Source organism: Anabrus simplex, chromosome 4, assembly GCF_040414725.1.
Source record: "Anabrus simplex isolate iqAnaSimp1 chromosome 4, ASM4041472v1, whole genome shotgun sequence".
Taxonomy (NCBI): domain Eukaryota; kingdom Metazoa; phylum Arthropoda; class Insecta; order Orthoptera; family Tettigoniidae; genus Anabrus; species Anabrus simplex.
Window position 1 is genome coordinate 57,245,567 of NC_090268.1, and position 24,606 is coordinate 57,270,172.

General features: G+C 39.6%; 1 protein-coding gene across 2 annotated transcripts in view; it reads left to right on the forward strand.

Annotated features, from left to right (window-relative positions):
• Window positions 1-24,606, forward strand: part of gwl (serine/threonine-protein kinase greatwall) — a 221,217-nt gene that overhangs the window by 93,424 nt on the left and 103,187 nt on the right. For both annotated transcript variants that reach the window (XM_068227454.1, XM_067146201.2), the window contains exons 6-8: window positions 12,489-12,717; window positions 17,925-18,025; window positions 18,112-18,223. In XM_068227454.1, the coding sequence (XP_068083555.1) occupies window positions 12,489-12,717; window positions 17,925-18,025; window positions 18,112-18,223 (442 nt within the window). The remainder of the gene's footprint in view (window positions 1-12,488; window positions 12,718-17,924; window positions 18,026-18,111; window positions 18,224-24,606) is intronic.

The window sequence follows — 24,606 nt, forward strand, 5'->3', positions numbered from 1 at the left end:
ATGCTTTACAAAATAAAGGCTATCAACTGGAGGGAATGAGAATATTACGATTACTGGTACTTGATGATACATATTTTGATTAAATTATTAAGGGAATAATTCTCAGTTTTTAAAATTAATGAATAGGGGAAGTGTGAAGAGGAACACAATTCAAGTATGAATATTAAAAATATCAGGAGACGTCAAATGTAGAGAATGACAGTACCAATTAAATAATGGTAAGGTATTTATAAGGTACAGTAAACTAAATATCAAGAGAAATTTCATTAAATCTTCAATCACAGTTGAAATTATTAAAATAGGTACACCAACACCACAATATGGGTTCACATAAGATGTCTATTACATACCTGCCAAGTATTCCGGTTTTTCCATAAAATGTACGGATTTTGAGTGTGTTTTACGGTTGTACGGATGAACAACGTTATTGTACGAATTTTGAATATCCGCGCTTGGTTTCGGTTTCTGCGGTCAAATCAGATTTGTTCGACTTTTGATAGTAGCTGGTAATACGAGATTGTGTTTAAACAAGACCAACTACAATAATTGGTTTGAAATTCCACCGGTAAATGTATCGATAATCACATTATCGATTATCACTGTGCTTTTGTCACCTACCTCAACTGCTACTTCATTCAATGAGATGTTGCCAAACAAGTAGCAAGCTGTGATTTTTAAGAAACGAAATCCGTGAAAAGTAGCAGGCTGTGAATTTATATAAAACAACTTTAGTAACTGCGGCGTGCTTTGTAGCAGCTGAAAGGCTTTGTTTGTGTGCGTGTGTAACATTGGCGGTAGTTCCGAAACTCGTGGAATTGTGTGACGAATTTCTAAGCGATTTAGTATTTTTAATGGTGTTCGCAATGAGATCAACTAAGAAACGATATTATCAGTCTTTTCGGGAGGCATATTCTGCTTAATTTCCTTGTTTTATACGATCACGGAAAGTGATCCAGTGTTAAGTGAAAACAGACGAGCACTCATCAAGACGTAACTTTATGTATTTAATTTCAGGGGTGATTATAACATATACAGTAAAACCTCGATGTATCGCTTCTCAGGGGGCAGGGGGAAAATGACGACGGATGTGGGAAAACTAAATGCGGGCAACATAAATAATAGGGGAAAAGCAAAATAATAAAAGACGGGTACTGTATTGAGACATTTCTCGTTATGTAAATATATTATAATAATTATTATAAAAACAATGGCGCGTGGCCTCCGGAGCTGGGTGCAGGTCTTTCGAGTGGTCGCGTGATAGGCGATCTAGGCGCATATGAAAATGCGGCCCTACCTAAGATGAATTCTAATCTTTAATTCGGCAAACAGACAGCCCCCGAACCGTTGGAATTAACCAAGGAAAGTTAAAATCCTCGACCCAATCGAGACCCCTTGAACCAAAGGCCAACACGTGCTAACCATTTAGCTCATACTATACACACCGGTATCAAAATATTGCTACCATGATATAGACCTAGTACTGTACAGACCTAGACGAGTTGAAAATAAAAAGCGTGACTTTTACGCCGTTTCATTTTACATTTCGTAATAATTGAAAACCTTTAAGTCCAGTTCTCTTCTTGCAAATCAAAGATATTCGTGGACATTACGGCGATAACCTGTATTTAGGAAAAGATTCCGTAGACCCTTTGCGAACGGTAGATTAGATACCCAACACGGCGCGGCTCCCGCAGCTCAACTCAGACGATGTGCTCGTTGGCGCCGCGTCTCGAACGATATCACAGTGACTTGTGCGAAGCTGCCAACTTAGGGACACTTGTGTCTAGGCCTACAAGACCAGGCTATGAGAAAAGATTATTGGTCTGGCTTGTAATGAGACTATGAGGTAGTGGGCAACAAAGCGGTCAACAGGCCTCTAGCATCCCTCACACTCCACAAGGTGCGACGTGATTAATCACCCTGTGACTAATTAAAATGTATTTGGCACACTGCGCGATTTTCCCTTTTTTTTTCAACGAAGTTGGTAGCCCTAGCCAGCCTATACCAACACAGAAAATGGTGGCAAATTTGAGTTTTACGCTGTCTAGGTTTTAATTCTTGTTGGTAAGAATACTTCTAGGGGTCGGTTACTGGGCCGAGGAGAAGGGTTGTCACCAGGAGGCTCGTAGTGAGGTTGCGCGTTACTAACCTGCGCACAGCACTCCAGCCTACAAGTTCCTTGTTCAAGACTTGCAACTCAGAATCGCTCGTACATTCTCGCGTAACAGGTTGCCGTTATTATATGCGAAGAGTATTGAGCTGTCCCTCTAAATTCAAAAAAACTTTTGCGTATATTTTTCTTACATACGATCGATCAATGCGGAAAAATTGTGATCGAGGACAAATAATTTTTCGACGATCGATGCGATAAAATTATAGTTCAAGAAACAATAGATGCGAGGAAATTCAACTTTGGTTTATATGGAACATTTTTGAGATCGAATAAATTCAACGATGAATACGGGAAAACGACAGTTCTGGGAATGATGCATCTAGGTTCTACTATATTTGACTTGTTTTACTATTATTTATAATCCCCCCCCCCCGGCCGTTCTTTTTCATTATGTCTGAAGACTGTTACGCATGCGCGTGTTGTTAAAAATTTTCCGCTTGAGGATCTTCCGGATTTCTCTTTTTGAAAGTTGGCAGGTATGCTATTATGTCTGGAAATTATACACTGGTGGAAAGAAATATCCAAACACCATGAAATAAGGCATGTAGAATACGGAAATTTGGGCAATATATTTGTCTAGGTAACATTTAATTGATTAAAGGTACAAGACTACAGGTTACTATCCACTCAAGAAAAGCCATCACAAATGTGCCTTGCTGTTCCATTAATAACTGACTGTTGAATGCAGGCATGCATTGTGTTATACAGGTGCCGGATGTCAGCTTGTGGGATGGAGTTCCATGCCTTTTGCACTTGTTCGATCAATACAGGGACCGTTAATGCCGGTTATGGATGATGCTGGAGTTGTCGTCCATTGATGTCCCATACCTGCTTGATTGGGGACAGATCGGGGGATCGAGCAGGCCAAGGCTTCATGTCAGCACTCTGTAGAGCACTTTGGGTTACAATAGCGGCATGACGGCGTGCATTATCCTGTTGGAAAACACCCACGCGAATGTTGCTCATTAATCGCAGCACAACAGGTTGAATCACCTGACGGATGTATACATCTGCAGTCAGTGTGCGTGGGATAACCACAAGTGTGCCTGCTGTCATGGGAAATTGCTCCCCAGACTAGAACTCCCAGTGTAGATCAAGTGTGTCGATGCCGCAGACAAGTGGAATGCAGGCACTCACCTGGCCTAACCAACACGAGGCCATTACTGGCGCCAAGGCAGAACCAGCCTTCATCGGAAAACACAACGGACCTCCAATGAGCTCTCGCTTGACACCACTGAAGTCGCAGATGGTGGTTTGGGGGTAAGTGGAATGCACACCGCAGGGCGTCTGGCTCGGAGTTGTCCCTCAAGTAACCAATTTCGAACATTTTGTATCATTGTGGTGCCAACTGCCGCTCGAATTGCTGCTGCAGACGTAGTCCACTGCGCCACAGCTATACGCCAAATACGGCGGTCCTCCCTCTTGGTGGTGCCAAGAGGACGTCTGGAGCCCTGTCTTCTTGCGAGTGTACCTTCTTGTGACTACTGCTGCCAGCACGCATGCACACTGGAGACATTCCTGCCAAGTCATTTTGCAATAGCGCGGAAGAAAAAACCACCTGCATGTAGTCCTATTATACGGCCTCGTTCAACCGCAGTGAGCTGTTGATACTGGCCTCTTTGTCCTCGTATATGGATTCTTGACTCACTTACAGTCACTCTGTCCAGTTTCACAAGTAACTAACGCTCTCGCACAGTACAGCGCATGTTTACAGCAAACCTGAGGAGCAACGACATGGGGCAGCTACTAGCGCCACACTAATGCGATTTGCGGGAAATTTGAATCATTGTAATCTTTCAGATGTATAAACATGCCTTCCAACGTTTGTTAATCTAGCACAACCCCTTCTTGGTGTTTGAATTTTTTTTCCCCTCTGATGTATATAAATTAATGATCTATTTTCATGAAACAAGGTCAGTCATAATTAAATAACGGTATCATAGAATAGCAGATAAGATTGGATAATATCAGTCCACATCAAATTCAAATTAACAGCATGCATAGCTGATTAGGACCAATGTTAACAACATGATTTATCATGTTCAGACAGGTTATGGACCAATGAGTTAATATCAGCAAGGATCAAGGAAAAACTGTCAGTTATCCCAATAAAGGTTAGTAAGGGTGACACCAAACAAATGATAATACCAGGGTAACAACGGAAAGATCAAGAACAAGGGGCAATTGAGAATTATTATAATGAACTATTCACAGAGTAATATAATTTTCACCGAGCTCGATAGCTGCAGTCGATTAAGTGCGGCCAGTATCCAGTATTAGGGAGATAGTAGGTTCGAACCCCACTGTCGGCAGCCCTGAAAATGGTTTTCCGTGGTTTCCCATTTTCACACCACGGCCACTTCCTTCCCACTCCTAGCCCTTTCCTGTCCCATCGTCGCCATAAGACGTATATGTGTCGGTGCGATGTAAAACAAGTAGCAGATTGTTACAAAATTGGTTTTGCTGGTTGATTTTACAATAATTATGAATATAGATAGCTCTTTTAAGACACAATATTACTCTGGTAGTTTGATTAGTAATTTCTTAATAATAATAATAATAATAATAATAATAATAATAATAATAATAATAATAATAATAATAAACTTTCATAATTGGAACATAAAATAGAATACAATTATAGGCATGGTATGGGCTTTTGGGCTTATGCAAATCCATTTAGTAGGGAAATGAGATATTCAGTAGAAGATTGGCAGGATTTGGGAACCGAAACCAAAGATAGAGAGGGAGAGACACATAAGGAAACAAGAAGCTTGTCATTCACAAATGAGGATATTTTCAGAGAAATCCAACTGCTTCAGCAAGGAAAAGCAGCAGGGAGTGATCAAATTACTGGGGAGGTATTATAGACAATGGGGTGGTACACAGTGCCTTATTTAAAATTTCTCTTTGACTGTGTCATAAATAATAGTGTAATACCAAAGAAATGGAAGGAATCTCCAATAATACCAATTTATAAAGGAAAGAGTGCTAAAAGAAAACCTGAGAACTACAGTCCGATCAGCCTGACCCGTGTAGTTTGTAAAATACTCGAGAGTAATAGCAAAGTACATCAGAGGAGTATGTGATGATAAAAATTGGTTCGTGAGGAGCCAGTATGGATTTAGAAGGAAGTTTTCTTGTGAGGCACAACTGGTGGGATTTCAGCAGGACTTACCAGATCAGTTGGATTCAGGAGGCCAGTTAGATTGCAAAGCCATAGACCTTTTCAAAGCCTTTGACAGAGTGGAACATGGAATAAATTGGAGGGAATAGGATTGGACATAAGGGTTATACATTGAATAAGAGCATTTCTAAATTCAAGGGTTGAGAAAGTCAAAGTAGGAAATAATGTATCACAGGAAGAGAAAGTTTGAAAGGGAATTGCACAGGGTAGTATAATCGGTCCATTACTTTTCTTCATATACACGCAAACGATTCAGGGAACAATATAACATCAAAGTAAGATTGTATGCAGATGACATAATTGTTTATAGGGAAATAAATAACATTGAGGATTGTTCAGAATTACAAAGGTACCTTGACAGTATTCAACAATGGATTGAAGAGAATAATATGAAGGTTAATGGAGGCAAATCAACTGTTACAACATTTACAAATAGGAGCTTTAAAACTGAATTTAAATATACTTTGGTTGAGGCATGGCAGGACTACACTATAAGGCCGTCACAGTGAGATCCGACAACGTCGCTTTGATACCAATATAAATGGTCCGTTATTGGACATTATAAATTTTCCAGCCAACTCATTCCTGGTTGCCAGCGTTTCGCCCTGGTGTGCTAGGCTGGGCTCATCAGTTGGTACCTAGCACACCTACCAAGACGCATGGCTAGTGCATACCGTGGAGGCCACTGTGTAGGCCAATTGTAGCCACCGGCAGTGCCAATGCACTATGAGACACTCTGTCTCACTACTAAAAATTGATGCCTGCTAGGCCATCAGATAATACAGATGTTGATTCCCATAGGGAATCTGTAATATTTGTTCCGAATGAGTAAATTTATAATACCAATATAAATGGTCCGTTATTGGACATTATAAATTTTCCAGCCAACTCATTCCTGGTTGCCAGCGTTTCGCCCTGGTGTGCTAGGCTGGGCTCATCAGTTGGTACCTAGCACACCTACCAAGACGCATGGCTAGTGCATACCGTGGAGGCCACTGTGTAGGCCAATTGTAGCCACCGGCAGTGCCAATGCACTATGAGACACTCTGTCTCACTACTAAAAATTGATGCCTGCTAGGCCATCAGATAATACAGATGTTGATTCCCATAGGGAATCTGTAATATTTGTTCCGAATGAGTAAATTTATAATACCAATATAAATGGTCCGTTATTGGACATTATAAATTTTCCAGCCAACTCATTCCTGGTTGCCAGCGTTTCGCCCTGGTGTGCTAGGCTGGGCTCATCAGTTGGTACCTAGCACACCTACCAAGACGCATGGCTAGTGCATACCGTGGAGGCCACTGTGTAGGCCAATTGTAGCCACCGGCAGTGCCAATGCACTATGAGACACTCTGTCTCACTACTAAAAATTGATGCCTGCTAGGCCATCAGATAATACAGATGTTGATTCCCATAGGGAATCTGTAATATTTGTTCCGAATGAGTAAATTTATAATACCAATATAAATGGTCCGTTATTGGACATTATAAATTTTCCAGCCAACTCATTCCTGGTTGCCAGCGTGTTCATAATTTGTAAACAAGTCTAACATGGTGTTTCATTTTGTGTTGTGTGTGAATTAACTTGATGGCGTTTTTTAAAATTTAGAGTATGCTGAAGATATTTTGTGTGTTATAGTTTTAAAAATTAACCTACACGCTATTTGGTATCCTGGAACGACATTAATTTACGGCAAAGGTGAGCTTTCTCGTGTTGCAGTATGTATAATAGTGACAGTCCACATTGTTTTTAAAGCCATTCTGTGTTTGTATGTTTCAAATTGCATTAGTTTTAAAGTACAGCGTGATTGTGTTATTGTATTTTACATTGCACAAGTATGACAACCACAACTCGATCCTGAACATAAATTATGGAAAGTCTGAGATAGCTTTCACCAACATATAATGCCAAACCACCACAAGTGCTACAATACTAAGCTGTATGTCAGTCACTTCTCACTAACATAAGAATACTACGTTCCACAAACGTTTGAAGTCCGGTCTAGTATAGTGCAGCAGTGTTGCTCCAGTACCGTATATCCAGTTTCACTCCCGTGTGTGTTTGCACTCCTTCATCCCCGTACAGTGTGTCTGGTTCCCGCCGTTTGATCAACATTTATAGACATCAGCATTCCGCTTCCTCTCACATGATACGTCTGGATAGATCCTCGCCAGCCAATCATGGTAGACCCTCTTGTCAAGACCACGCCGTGAACTCCTTCTTGGTCCCAAGACATAAACAAACTCTCTGGTGTGTTTCACATGAGTCATAGAACTTCCCTAGTACAACAAGAAGCTCATCTCATCAGACTGGGATATATACGTGACTCATGCAGTTTCCAAGTTCCAATATTGCAATGTTTTCCCAGCCGTATGGTCAAAACAAATTACTTATACTACATATATGGAGACCTCCCAGCTTACAAATATTAATGACAAAATATACAATTGAAATGCAGATAATAATAATAATAATAATAATAATAAATCAAATACTGACAATAATATCTCTCACTTCTACATATAGTGCGAGGGTATGATATATGTACTATCACATAACGCCCCCTTGGTGAATCGATGATATCACATATTATGATTCACCATACAACAGAACTTCATAAATAACCCTAGAATAACATAACTGAATACTTAAATTACTGTGATAATGATATATATATTGCGTCTATTGCATTGTATTCGCACACGTGAAATAAAATTAGTCCAAACAATAATGGTAATAATATGGCTATATACAAGCAACACTGATTGTTTCATACACCCATGAATACAATCTCTTCTTACTACTGTACACTAAATTCATAATTGATAATATTTACATCAAAGGTGCAGATCCTATCTCTTATATCTGCGAAGACTATAGATAATAATTGTCCCAAGGACCTTGTTGTCAGTGGTTAGGAGCCTATAAGCACACTTGCCTATTCTACTGTCCACTGTATACGGACCCTGATACAATTGAAAAAACTTATACATAGTTTTCTCATCGGCATTTGACAAATGAGGAACTCTGAGAAGCACTTCGTGACCCACTTCAAACGCGTCCTGTACTTTACCCTTTTGCTGGCGAATTCTCGTATTATCTGCCTTAATTAAATTATCCCTAGCCAGCTGGAAGCAGATATCCCTGGGTACTGCCTCTCCTGTAGCTAAACCTAGTATTCTAGTGAGTTCATTGGTAGGCTTCCTACCTAATTGAACCTCAATCGGAGAATGTCCAGTGCTGTCGTGCTTAGTGACGTTAAACCACCGCTCAGTATCGTCCAGGCGATTAAACCATGAGCTGTGTTTCTCGCTCACATACGACCTGAACATCCTGCCAAGTTCTGTCATGACTCTTTCAGACATATTCCCTTGTAGAGATCGTATCGACGAATAAATATGTTGGATGCCAATTTCCGCCAATTTGGTTCTCCAGATTTTTGAGGAAAATTGTGATGTATGTTCTGATAGTATCCTGAGTGGCTTTCCAAACTCAGGCACATACTTGTCAATGATCTGGTTGACACACCCTCTCCCCGTAGCTTTTCTCAGGGGATACAATTTGACGTATTTACTGAAGGCATCTAATACGACAAATATGAACTGGTATCCACACCGAGAAGACACTAACGGTCCATACAGAGTTACGCATACAAGCTCTCCAAGTGTCTGCGTCAAAACTACCTGTCTAGGACCCTCTAAATGCCTGTTGGGATGCTTGTAGCGCTGACACAAGTCACAAGTCACTAGAATTTTCCTAACGTCCCTTCCCATGTTCTTCCAGATGAAATTGCACTGAAGAGCACATAAAACCTTGTCCGGACCAAAATGTCCCAACTCCTTGTGATAAAACCAAACAATGTCTTCTATCAAAGACCTGGGAACTATCACACACCACACATCGTTATAACACTTCTTAGCCAATAAATCACCTTGTAATTGGTACCACGTGTTACCTTTCTGAATCTGACTGTCAGGCTCACTAGCCTCCAATTCACCAATTATCTGAATGAGGTCACCCTCCTTCCTCTGTTCCACGTTAATCTTATGCAAACGTAACTTCTCCTCCTTACGATCATACAATTTTGCAGTATATACTAAAATGCCTCCTGACTGTTCGGTGACAATGTCTTCATGAGATACCTGAGGGTTTCTACTCAAGAAATCTGGTAAGATATTGTCTGCCCCTTTGACATGGGATATGTCAAAGTCGTACTCTTGTTAAGGCAAGAATCCAATGAGACATACGATTGGATGTTAACTTACATGTCTGCATAAAAATCAGGGCATTGTGATCTATCATAATCTTAAATTTTGTTCCTAACACATATGTTCTAAATTTACCCAAGGAGTACACAATGGCAAGCAACTCTAATTCGGTAACGGTATACCTCTTCTCCCCTACTAGCTATAGACACAATCCCAAGGTTACCCTCACCATCCTCCTGAAATAACACCCCCACAATCCCCTTATCGCTAGCATCAGTCATCACTAAGTATGCGCGGTCTGATCTAGGATATTTTAGCGTGACAGCTTCTCGAAAACCTAACTTAAGCTGTGTGAAAGCTGTATCATGCTCCGGACCCCAATTCCACCTAGCATTACTCTTAAGGAGTTCCCTAAATGGCTCTACTACGAGAAATGAATACCTGATTACAAACCTCCTAAAATAATTGCACACTCCCAAAAAGGACCAAATTTGTCTGATGTTACGAGAAATGAATACCTGATTACAAACCTCCTAAAATAATTGCACACTCCCAAAAAGGACCGAATTTGTCTGATGTTACGTGGTGACTCGGTGTTGAAAATGTGTTCTGATTTCGTTTGTTCCGGAGTTACACCCTGCTGCGTGATAGTGTGACCTAGAAATGTTATGTGTTGTGTACAAAATGTAGATTTATTCAATTTATTCCCTCAACTTACGAAAAACGATCCCTAAGTGTCTCGTGTTCCTCGAATGTATGTGACGCAATGACCAGGTCATCAACATAACTTGTGGTTAAATCCTCCGTTTCATGTCTCAACACAATGTCTAACGCCCTGATAAGTGCAGCAGATGATGTTTTTGTGCCAAAAGGGACGCGTGTGAACTGGAATAACTTATAAAGAAATGCGGTGAATTGCCGATCTTCCTTTGTTAATAGAACTTGCCAAAAACTAGAGCTTAAATCTACCGTTGTGAGCCATTTCCTACCATCGAAACGTTGGATCAGGTCTTCGGTAGTCTCAGGTCTTTGTTGATCGGGTGCAATGCGTTTGTTCATCTGTCTCGCATCTAAGCACACGCGAACACTCCCATCCTTCTTGGCTACAACCATTAAAGGGTTCACATATTGACTACTTGAAGGTTCAATGATCCCATCCTCCAACATTTTCGATATAACCTCATCTACAGCTGTGGCATGAACATGTGGGATAAGGTACCGCGGTCCCACAAAACTCGAGCGATCAGTGATGTCAGACTTATGATATATGTACTATCACACCATATATACATAGGTTATTGGAGACTCGAGAAGATACGAGAAAGCATGTTGTCATACTTTTCTAGGAGCCTAGCTAGGCAAGGTATATAAAGAGACAGTCTTAGGAGTTAAGTTAGTAAAAATCGTTAGTCGAGTAGTTACATTGAAATGCTAATGTGGTAGTCTTCTTCTACTTCTTTGATTCAGTTCAAGATGGTAATTCATTAATGCGTCTGTATAATGTGTATATTGACAGCATCTCGTGTGTGCGTCTTTGTGAGTTCAATAAGCCTTACCGAAATTTAACCAGATGTGTGAAAATATAATCTAACCTCAGAAATCAGTGATGCGCTCTGTCGTATCTTGAGGTGTATCTCATTCTTACTTAATTTCAGTGTAGAGTATTAAAATTAAGTGATCGTTTACCTAGGCTTCATTTCTAACGAATTAAAAACTGCTCTCGGCCACATTATTTACGCATATCTTACGAAAACATGTTCTCCTCCTTCATTTCTGATTTTCCTTAACGAACAACATTCAAATGTCAATGAGGGAGCTCGTAAGTGCACATAGCGAGAAAGCGATACCGAAGGTCGCATTTTGTGGCAAATGCTTCAGTTTTCTTATTCAAACAGCATCACCTAACCAAACTTAACCGTACTATATGCATCATGAAAACATATTTCAAGCACCGGTAAAGAAATTATAACATTCTTGCTATAAATTTACATGATAATAATTTTTCCGAAATTTAACCAGATATGAGAAAGTATAAAACTAACCTCTGAAGTCAATGCTGCACTCTGCCATATCTTGAGCTGTATCCCATTCTTACTTAATTGCAGTATTTTGCATTAAAATTTTTATGAGTTAGCAACTATTATCGGACACGTTATTTATGCATTTATTACGAAAACACCTTATCCTCCATTTCCAGTTTTCTTTACGGAACAGAGGTCGACAGGTATTACTAATAGACTGCGACATCGCCTTCGATTGTCGACGAAGCAGCTCGCAAGTGGACATAGGGAGGAAACAATACCGAAGATGATCGATCACATGCAATATAATCGCTGGGTGCATAAATGTCAACAATGGAAAAAACTCACTCGCGCTTGTAATACCGGATGCATCAGTGATAGGGCTCTTGCTGTAACTGAAGGATAATACACAGTTTAATATATGAATTTTGAAGGGACAGACAAAAACTGTTGTTATAACAACGGACTTCTACTATAAATTTAATATCAGAGATAGTAATAACTACAATGAAATGTTCAATATCATTAATGCAGAACTATTTATCCTGGCATTAGCAAGGAATTAGCATAATAATTAACGCTGAAATACTGTGTATACTTCCAATTTATGCAATTTATCATACCTTGTCAACTGGCCAGCTCTGGTGAGAAGTTGAATAAAATTCCATTCCCCTCTTGTCTTTCCCTCAGTTTGGGATGAGGTAATATTTTCTTGGTCCCAGCAAATAACTAAATGTTATGTGTAATTCTCTTTTGTCTTGGTGTTGATAATAACTTGAAGAAAATTTGATTTAATCGCTTTCACATGACTAATATTTAGGTTCTGAGCAAAAATTATGTGAATTAAAACCTTGTTAGGATGCAATTTGATAAAAGTCTCTCTTCTACTTTCAGGTAATGGAATATATGGTAGGTGGTGACCTGAAATCTCTACTCAGTGTGTATGGCTATTTTGATGAACCCATGTCAATGTTTTATGCGGCTGAAGTAGCTCTTGCTTTGGAATATCTGCACAAACATGGTATTATCCATCGAGACTTGAAACCTGACAATTTGCTGCTATCAGGTCAAGGACATGTGAAATTGACTGATTTTGGCCTCAGTAGTATTTCCCTCCATCGAGGTATGTATTTTTTTTTTTTTGTAAAGTTGATGAATGTGTGTCTATTTCTGTCTGGCTTCTTGGTTAAATGGTCAGCACGATGGCGATCGGTTCAGAGAATTGATCCCTTTTTGGGAGGTTTTTTTAAAGCTGCATCTGGTTAATTCCTCTTATTCGGGGATTAGGTGTTTGTGTTCATCTCAGTACACTCCTCTGCATGTGTACACAACATTACCAACTACCACAGACACACAAATAGGTTTGATGGTAGGAAAATGGAGCTAAGTTGACATATGCATCACAATTTGCTGTGATGGTATGCACACGCACATGCACGCGCGGGCACACATTCTCTCTCTTCCTCTCTCTCTCTCTCTCTCTCTTTTCAGGAGCTCATGATACAAGTTGCAGCCATTTCAGTATCCCAAGTCAAGCATGTGATATATTTATTTATGGGTGCCAGGCACTGTCTCTTATCTTCTGCCTGATTGCATTAGTTACTTTGTATTTCCTGCCAAACTTGATGATTTAGCGTATCCGGAGTCTGTACTATTTGCTGTTTAAAATAAAAATACTCTGCATTTCCCACCCAGTACTGCACTTAACATGTTGTTGGTTATCGTCTCTATTAACATCTGGTTTTCTTTCAGTGTTTTTTTTACTGCCACCCTATGTTTTGTATCTAATTTCTTTAGGTGAATTTAGCGGGTGCTTGTTTCTTCTGCTTTTCATAGGATAATGGAGCTAGATCATCATCTGGCACAACGGAATGACACTTGCTTTTATGAAGATCATGATAATCAATGAGAGGAAACTTGTCAGTTTTGTCATTGGCAGAGCCCTGGACAAAAATCTTGGAGAGAGAGAGAGAGAGAGAGAGAGAGAGAGAGAGAGATTGATTGATGAAGAGGGGCATAGTAAAGTATGAGTGGTTCAAAATGGGATGACATCAAGGGACAGATCTTTCAAAATGTAATATGGCCCTTTCCTCATGCTCTTCAGGCTGTGTTATCTCATTACCTTCATGATACACCACCAGAGGGTGAGGGTATATTTCACCAAAACCAAACCAAACCAAACTTCACGGTGCAACTGCTCTGAAGGGCCATGGCCTACCAAGTGACCGCTGCTCACCCCAAAGGCCTGCAGATTATGAGATGTCATGTGATCAGCACGACGAATCCTCTTGGTCGTTATTCTTGGCTTTCTAGACCGGGGCCACCATCTCACCATCAAACAGCCCCTCAGTTGTAATCACATAGGCTGAGTGGACCTCGAACCAGCCCTTAGGTCCAGGTAATTATCCCTGACCTGGCCGGGAATTGAACCCGGGGCCTCCAGGTAAGAGGCAGACGTGCTACCCCTACACTGTGGGGCCGGTGTTATTTCGCCAGCAGCCACATTTTTGCTGTGAGTGGTGTATGAGGTGGGAAGGGACATGCAAGCGTGATACTCAACGAAGGTTCAATACATGTTTCCACACAGCATCATAGTATACATTTGAAAGTGTTGCCAGTTGTTGCAAATATGCTGTACAACACTAACCCGCACCTGAGGTGCCAGCGAGTCAGTGCCATACATTAAGATAAGGAACAGAAAAAACAGGACCTGTCTCTCTTTGTAGATACAACACCACCAGTACAAACAACTCCATGCTTAATGAATCCTATTATGGAAAATAGAGAAAATGAGAAACAGGACTACAGTGTACAGGAGCTGTAAGTAAACCGAAAGAAAAACCTGGTTGAACAACTATATTGTTGTGAAAAAAATTAGTCTGAAAAGGTGGAAAGTATTAAGAATGAAAGAAAAGGAGAAGAGATAAGATGTGTATGACAAAAGTTACTTCATTGATCTGTATGATAGAATGCAGAAGCTCTCCAGACCTTACTGTTGTGAATGAGACAAATGGACGCAGAAGCTCATCTGTGCTTTTCTAGGTATAAAAGAGAGATATAGAAAAGGAAATGAAAATAGTCAGTTGTGAGTAACAGGAACGGTAGTGTACAGGAGCTCTAGGAAAGCCTGGTACAACAATTGAGCCTGAAAAGGTGGAAAGTATTAGGTGGTGGTGGTGGTGGTGGTGGTGGTGGTGGTGGTGGTGGTGGTTTTAAGAGCAAGTACAACTGGGCAACTATCCATGAAAAATGAAGATATCAGTCAAAGATGGGGGCCACAAAAAGTGTGAAAATAAAGGCCTTCCTAAGCCTTGGGAACTTAATACCATTGAGATAGGAAAAGAACAAGAGTTGAAGGGAGGTCTGATAGGATAGATGAAAACGAGGCGCCTGGCACAAGTAGGTGGAAGCAATATCAGGACTCAGCTGAAGGCTCTCAAGTTAAGAGCCTCTGGGGCCCCTTTTAGTTGCCTCTTGCAACAGGCAGGGAGTATCGTGGATGTTATTCTGCCGTCCGCACCCACGAGGGGAAGAGTATTAAGAAAGAAGAAGAGGGGAAGAAAAGAAGTGTGTGATGTATAAAAGCTGCCTGATAAAACGTCGAGGTATGTTTGATCATATTGCCATACATGAGACAGTAGAATCCAGAAGCATATCTAATGGTATTGCTATTAATGAGTCCACTGACGGTGAGTACCATGCTATTCTCTTGCGAAAGATATCTTCTTCCTGCAATCTGTCTGCATGTCTTACGCAGTCTGCCCAAGCGGAAGTTGTAGTGATTCCGATCGTCTCATTTGTGCGTCTATCAACATCTGCTCTTCAGCACTTGAGTGGTGGCAGTATGGTGCCAATATCTTGAAAACTGTTGATTTTAGGGCCAAAAGTATTTACCGAGATCGCTTTCTTGCATCATAAGACTTAAAATGTTGTCTCATTCTTGTACAACAAATTCCATTTTTGCCCTGTGCTATTGGACCAAAGTCTAGGACAGAAGCTGGATTTTGAGAAATTCTTTCTTAGTGCAATTCTGGGGCAAAAGATGAACATATGTTTTCCTAATTTCCGCTTTCTATGTCGTTTGGATCTAGAGATATAGTGATCATTGAGTGGTATTTGGCTTTATATGTATCTCTCTCTTAGTCCAACCCTTCGTAAGGGTGTAGTGGCATCACGCGACAATCCTTTTGGTGATCTTCCTCCAGGAGTCTCTGCTTTGGGCATGGTGACTTGCTTGCTGTAAGCTCATCCTGGTTAAGTTCTTGATCTGGTCCATCCATCGTAACGGCGCACGTCCTCTAGGTCTTTGGCCTTTGACTTTCCCCTCTATGATAAGTATTTCCATCGCCTCCTGTCTTCTGGCAATATGACCAAAATATCCGAGTTGTTTTTGATTGATAAGGGTCGACAGTCTTGTTCTGATGCCGAGCTGTTGCAGGATCGATTCATTAGTACGGTGTGCTGTCCATGGTATTCGCAGTAATCTCCTATAGCACCACATTTCTAGCGCATCAATCCTGCGGCGATCCGCCGTCTTCATCGTCCAAGTTTCTGCTGCATAGGTCGCGATAGGGAAGATCAGAGTTTGCATGAGGGCAAGCTTTGTCTTGGAAGTGATGGAGGTGTCCTTCCAGATGCGAGTAAGTTTTGCTGTTGAATTTCTCGCAATTGTAATGCGCTTGCGGATCTCAGGTTCACAGTCTCCAGTATTTGTATAGATAGATTAAAACATAGGCCCTTTCTGTAGCTTCAGACAAGAAGATCCAAGCTTTTGAATTTGGAGTGCATTTGTGGGTCATGGGTATCTCTTGGACTTACCATGTCACAAATGATGAGATTCTTCATTGAATGAATTGTCAACCTCAGTTGATGGTGCATGTTAAAAGAAGCTTGAATATCTTGGACATGTTATGAGGAAAGAGCAAAAAAAAAAGTTTCTGCAAATTCTATTTTTTGTCATGAAAGGGTTTCTCTTGCAAGCTTATTAGATTTTTCGGAAATCCATTGTCGATAGTCTTTTGTGTTCATCAGAAAACAGAGTGAGATAGGGATCAAAATCTCTGTTCTGCACATTATTAATGATCCAATCACAGAATCTGACCCTACTTCAAGGATTATCTGTTTTAAATTCTTGCACTACCATAAACTTTGAGTTATAATTTAAGTAACTTTTACGGCCATTCATGCTGAGCTGTAGAAAATTTCAGATTGCTGAGATAGTCGCCAAAGAGATTTTCTAGGAGATCTCCATTGTCATCAAGAACTAGTTCTCTGAGTACTCTGTATTGCTGACTTGCCTCTTATCTTGAACACTCAAGTTTCCCAGAATTTTAACTAATTTGTGAATCAGTGTGATCATCAGGGAATGTTTCTCAAAGTAGGTAATCTGAGACAGTTCAAGTCAATCCTGTTGGACTACTATTAGCCATACCTTTCTTAGAACACTACTGTAAACGTTCGGTTTCAGTAGCTGTTTAGGTCAAACTTTATAATTCAATCAAGATTCCCATGAAGCTCAGGATTCCAGCGTTAGTCTTGGCTGACATTGCTGATGGACTGGACCCACCATGCTCATGGGCAACTCATATTCTGGTCACCCGGTAGCAGTTTTTATTTTGAGAAAGAACAACTGTGGATAATATTGCCTATCTCGTACTTGCACTGTTGAAAGCAACATTCTCTCAAGAAGCTATATAACACTTGGTGTGCCCAGTGACAGTCGGATTAGATTGATTTGGTTAGTGCTGAAAAGATAAGTGAAAACTCTCCTTATTGTAGGTTGTCCCAGCATAACACATGGAGAATAACTGGTGGAGAGGGATTGCTAATAGAAGCCTTTGAAATATGGTGTTACAGAAGAATGTGATGGTGAGATGATTAGATCAGAACATAGATGAAAAGGTACTGCATCAAGTTGGTGAGAGGAGAATGATTTGGCAAAATGTGACCAAAAGAAGAGGTGAATAGATAGGTCTCCGAAAACCGTTAGAGTAGTTAGTGGGGCGTAAAAACAATAACATCATTATTAATAGATCGGTCACACAATGGCATGGCTGGTGTAAGAATGAAAGTCGGGGATGCCAGCACATGAATGTGACTAGAGATAAGAGTAGATATAAACGAAAGAATAAAGAGGTTAGCAGAGGGTAGGGTGGCATGGATAGCTTTTTAAGCCATTCTGTGGAATGACGACGTGAACACAATGTTTTTTTCCATTTTTTTGTTTCTATTTTACTGAAAAATTCCTTCGTCTTATTTTGTTGTCTCTAAAAATATTGAATTTCAAGATATTTGGATTATTTGTTTCACATATCTCTGCTTTCTTTCTAGATATTGAGATCTCGGACCTTGTAAGCTATACTCCAAGTGTTGACCCTAAATGTAGTCGTACTCCTGGCCAGCTGCTTTCTCTCACATCTCATCTTTCTTTTGTAAGTAGGTGTACTTTAAGAAGTGTGGCAGTTGGATATGGCATTACTTATTGTTATTGTTTTCAATAATTTTCCTTTTCTTTAAGGGGTCTGGGCAACGAACTAGTATATTTTATAATGATGAAAGGACGTGTTCAAGTTCCAGAGTGGAAGCAAACTCTTGTCAAGAACATTCAGCAGTATTACGAGATAGAACAAGTAAGTGAGGCTCTGTTTGTTTTCTTTGACACTGTATGAAAGTTTTCTAACCTCCTTCACTAGCATAACATTACAAAGTCTTGCGTTTAACTTGAGATTTGGAGGTACTAAGTTATATTTTATTTTTGTGGTATAGTTTTACAATTCCTAACAGATAATCTCGGCTACATTATAGAATTGATAATTCTACCATTTTAATTGTGCTTATTGATTACATAAATCTAGTAGAGACCAGGTCTTTGTATATTTTCTAGTTGCCTTTGGAGTAATGGAGAAATAGGAGAGCTCAGAGGAGTTTAAAAATTTCTCTACCTTATTTGGCTGTGGGTATGGTATCAGCAGTTATGTAAAACTACAAACTTACAAGCTTTCTGTACACATTGCACTTCCTGCTGTCATGGGTAAGGGTAGCTATTTAACGGAGTTGCAAAAAGGTATAATTATCAGCTTTAATGAGAAACGAGATAGCATTTTGGAAGCAGCAACTTTTGTGAACTGTTCACTTGCCTCTGTGCTAAAAGTGTAGAACGGGTGGCACCACTGACAATAACCATAGTGGAAACAGCAGATTTCCATGCGCCATTGATGTCCGAGGTGAACGCCAACTATGGCAGTGCGCGAAGGCCAACCAACAGGCTACAGTGGAACAGGGCATTGTCCAAATGAACCAGAGGGTATCCAGACAAGATTTTTCTAGGAACAGAATAACTGCGCCCATGCAATGACTAGAATTTGTGTGACAGTATGGCGATTGGATCGTTACTGATTGGTGAAAAAGTCACCACCACCATCATCTCTGACGAGTCACTTTTTCCATTGCATCAGCATGCCCAGCAAACTATGCCGGAGAGCCAAAACCCTGCAACCATTGCTGGATCAACACAAGGTGGGGACAGTGTTCAATCAGTCATTACTGATCTTTATTTAGGGCAGTCACCCAGGTGGCAGATTCCCTATCTGTTGTTTTCCTAGCCTTTTCTTAAATGATTGCAAAGAAATTGGAAATTTATTGAGGTACTAAGTTGGTAAGTCACTACTGCAACCCCACAAGGACACAGACACAACAATGTAAACACATAAATAGCAAAATGAACACAAATCACAAATTACCGTATTTCACGGCATAATCGTCGCACTTTTTATACCAAAATTTTCGAAAAAAATTGTAGGGTGCGACCATTATATGATGAATATTTAATACCAGTATTTGTATTACTCAAAAAATGTATTTATAACTAAATTGTATTTGATACAAATTTAAGATGCACGTAATACTCGCGTTTATACATCAAAATAATTAAAATAGTCTAAAACAAAATTCATAATTTTTCGCAACAATTCGGCGAACGTTTTTCCAACCTGAAAATAAAAATGAACGTATTAAGTTAATTTGTCATTAATTTGAGTATTAAAGTTAAAATATTACACTTGCAAAAAATTATCGCTTTGTTGTGAAATGCGGACTTACCGGTACGCAATTTATTCCAAATCTTCGGTGTCGCTATCGCAGGTTTCGCTATCTGATGCGCCGTCCTCCCCTCTGTTAATACCAGTATCAGATTCTTTGTCTCCCTGCCACACTGCGTCATCTTCGGAACCGTCTAGTGCATTCGAAATCCCAGTACTTTTGAAGCTCTTGGAGACTAGTTCAGGTGGTATAAGATCCCAACTCTTCTTCACCCACGAGCATAACAAGTCCAAGGGTGGACGCCTGATATTTCCGGCGGGCGTCAATTGCTGATCGCCGCTCATCATCCACTCGTTGTAAAATCGACGTAAGTGGTCTTTAAAGGGTTTATTAACACATACGTCTAGTGGCTGCAAAGCAGATGTTAGGCCACCAGGAATGACTATCTGTCGTGTCTTATTTGTAGTGAGAATTTGCTTCACTTTGTTCACGAGGTGACCTCGGAAACTATCTAAAACAAGCAGAGCTGGTTGTTTTAGTAGTGCACCAGGTCTTCTATTCCACACAGTTTTAACCCAGTCCAGCATGAGTTCTACGTCCATCCAACCCTTTGGTTGCACTCGTACATGAATTCCACGGGGAAACTGTATATTCTTAGGCATCGTTTTCCTCTTGAAAATGATGTAAGGCGGCAACTTTCTCCCGTCAGCTGTAATGGCTAGCATTGCCGTGCATCGCAACTTCTCACTACCGCTGGTTTTCATTAATACACTCCTTGATCCTTTTAGTGCAATAGTGCTGTTGCGAGGCATATCAAAAAAGATTGGAGTCTGATTGGCATTACCGATTTGAGAAAGCAAGTACGAAGTTTCCTTGCGCAAACGTATGACAAATCGGTGAAAATTTACAATCTTGTCCGTGTAATCAGCAGGCAACTTTTGGCTTAGTGTTGTTCTCCTTCGCACTGACAGATTGTGTCGTCGCATGAACCCCTTAATCCACCCACGAGTTGCCTTAAACTGAGTTACCGGTATGTTGTGTTTGCGCGCTACCTCCTGTCCCTTAATTTGTAACATTTCGTATGATACACTGCAGCCATTGTTACGTATTTCACTGACGTACCTAAACACTTCTTCGTCAATTATAGGAAACTTCCCTGTTTTAGGACCTCTAGAAGGGTTTGTGCTTTTTAGCTTGTTTTTTACTTTCCGCCAGTCACGCACCAACTTTTCACTCACAGAAAATTTTCTTTCTGCAGCTCTGTTCCCGTGCTGTTCAGCGAAGGCAATTACGCTTAGCTTGAAGCCCGCAGAATAGTTTCTATATTTACCCATAATCGCTTATAAATGCTTCCCACGTTAATGTTTTGCGATATAAATGACTTTCCGTAATTGTTCACTATTAAAACAAATTATTTCTGCAAACACCCAAAACACAAATTAAAAACTTAAATTCTCACGCACACATGTCTACAGTAATCACGTAAATCTGAAACAAATAAATGCATCTGTGATCTGTCCATTCCAGAGCAGCCAATACTGTTAGGCAGCAAAGGAAGCATGCAACAATTTATCAGTTTAACTCGTTGGTTGCGACACACTACTGCGCTTGCGCAAAGCTCGCAAACCAGAGCTCTAGCTAGCGCGGTGTAGATCTACTGTATAGTTGACTGTATTCCGAGACGTCAGTAACAAACATTCATTTTTTTCAATTTCTTTTAAACATACGGTAATTAGGTTAATATTTCTTCCCAGTTATTGATGATTTTACATTACATTACTGACGAGTTTTATTTTATAAACTTTAATAGCATTGGATAATAATTATCTTGACTGCTTGGATAAAAGTTTTCATCCCATGCCCGGACACTTATGACGTAGTAGTAAGATAAGAATCTAGCGATGACAACTGAGACATCGTAAATAATTCGGCTGAATAATTCCGTGAAAATCTGCGTTATCGTCTTGGATTTCACTTTGTGCGCAATAACACAGGAGCCGGCCCCATGGTGTAGGGGTAGCGTGCTTGCCTCTTACACGGAGGCCTCGGGTTCAATTCACGGCCGGGTCAGGGAATTTTACCTGTATCTGAGGGCTGGTTCGAGGTCCATTCAACCTACCTAGCCGGTATTTCCTGGCGACGTTGCCGATAAGCGATAACTTACAGCCTTACGTATTTCAAATGGGAACTCATAATATGTAGGTGGTGAATAAATAGTACACTGTCTCGCAACCACGTTGTCAAAATGCCAATAGTCTACCGGTAAGGCATGCGTCGTACATATACCGGTATTATTTATTTATACGTTGTGCAACATGTCGCAAACGTGACTGTGTTGCCAAATTGCCCATAAACCATACACGTATTTAAATTGCGCATTCATGTGCAACTTACGTTGCAGTTCCATTTACCTTTTAACCAGATTAGTGAACAAAATTTAGACGTGCGACGATTATGTAATTAAAGGTTTAAAGTCCGATTTTTGTATTGAAAATAAAGGATGCGACGATTACGCGGTGGCGACGATTACGCGGTGGCGACGATTATGCCGTGAAATACGGTACTCACCTTGAGGGCAGTAGCACAAAATATAATGCATGGAGGACCCAAACATGAAGGATAAAGAGGACTGGATCTTAGCATTAATGCTTGAGAGGTGGCCAGGTCAATATTGCTAACTAATAAATAAGAAGTGAGATTAAAAATTGAATTAATTAACTTACTTTTAAAATTGATCTTTAAATTTCATTTCATGTATATGTGCAATTAAATATCTTTTAAAACCAGCAACTCAAAGAAAATTAAACTGAGGGGCAAATACTTCTTATGAATTTTAAATAGACATAAATGAAGGTGATATCTACATAGACTACCTCAAAATATTTGGATAATGTTCAACTAAAATGTTGAAAAACTAAAATACTGAAAAAGGTTGCAACCAATTTAATAATTTATAAATACTTGGACCATAAGGAAAATCCATAACATAATACCACTAAATAGATGATAATCTTACTTAAAAATAATACCCACGTGTTAAATAATATACAGGACCGCAACTACTAAAAGTGTTTAAAATTTAAATTTGCTATACTTCCTATATTAATAATAATAAGCAACACACTTGGACACACGTACTAAAAACAAAATGTGGCCCCACCGCGAATAAATTTTACACAAATAATGACAATTGAATGACAATGAATAATGACAATAAATAAATAGCAGAAAGCCTTCCCAATTAAGTTAAGTATTACAAGGGAAAAATAATATAAACAGAACACGGACACACACAACTGGAGCAAGTCATTACCGACGCCAAGCCATCATCCCTCAAAAGTAGTCAAAGCCACCAAAATTAAAATCATGCCCACAGATAAGATGATACATGACGTAATAAATAACAAAGGCAAAGACCACAACAATAGGGAGTATGTGACAAGAGAACGTTAACAGAATGGCATATATAAAATGAAGACGAGCAAATTTCAATTCTTCACAGAATCAGCATTATAAAAAATATGATGATAATAATAATAATTATTACCATCATGGATAACAGTACGAAATTACATTTACCTTTTATTAAAAAGTTCGCCATAAGCTTAGTTAATTTTGAATGGACGGGGCTTTGAATAAGGTATGAGGTATCATATAATTAAAGCCCAGAAAAATGCAAAAAAACGACCCATAACAAAACATAAGGCAACACACAGTAACAGTACAGTTAGAAAGCAAGTACAAAGAACGAAGCAAATTAGAAAGGAATATACACCAAAATTTAATAATAATAATAATAATAATAATAATAATAATAATAATCGCAAAGAATGAGTTGACAATTCAGCACGATCGATAAGATAATAAGTTTAAACAAATAGAACAATGTACAACCTCATAGATGCATAACTAGCGATTCCAAATTCCCTCACAATTTAATTACAAATAGAATTGGTAATTTTAGACCATAACCAATACCTTTACAAGAAAAGTTTGTTTGTAGAAGTGAACACAGTTCAATTAAATAAACAGACCGTTGCCGAAAGGGTGCGTTATAATGTAGGTCAAATTCACGATAAGATCACTCACTTCAAATAATCCACGGCCGTATGAGATCTGCTAAAATAATTATAATTTTCCAGTACTTGTATATTTCTGTGGGATATCCAACTTCACAACTTACATTACGTAATGGTTAACACTCACACAATGTTTTCTTCCTACTCTAATAAATTAAAAACAGGTTGGAGCACACTTAAGAAATCAATCTAAGGCATAGCCTTAGCTTTCTCACATTTATCCTGGAGTATCACACTCCATTTTTAACACGTTCCGAGTATGCCAAAATGTCTTCTTAAAGACACGGGAGAACACAGCCATCTTGGAAGCTGGCAGTCAGGCAACTGGTTCCTTCCTCCCCGAGAAGCCTGAAGTCACTGCGCTCGCAGCGCTCAGAGCAGAAGTACGCGATGCGCAAGCGGGAAACTTATCGATCCCCAATTGAGCGAATAAGGAGGATCGAGCAATGATGCAATAATTGGAGATACAGTTTTAAATTAAATTTGCATGGCAGACTTCACAAACAGGCGAGCATTCCAAACAATGGGTGATAATGGTAGATAACATTTCAATACATAAGCAGACATGCCAAAATAAATATTCCTTGATATTTTCATGTTACAGTAAGTTATTTCAATCCCTAACTCCTCTTCCTATAAACAAATATTTGCCCAAATTTGTCCTCTTGAATTTCAACTTTAGCTTCATATTTTGATCTTTCCTACTTTTAAAGACACCATTCAAACTTATTCGTCTACTGATGTCCTCCCACGCCATCTCTCCACTGACAGCTCGAAACATACCACTTATGATATAGATGTTGATTCCCATAGGGAATCTGAAATATTTGTTCCGAATGAGTAAATTTATAATACTAATATAAATGGTCTGTTATTGGACATTATAAATTTTCCAG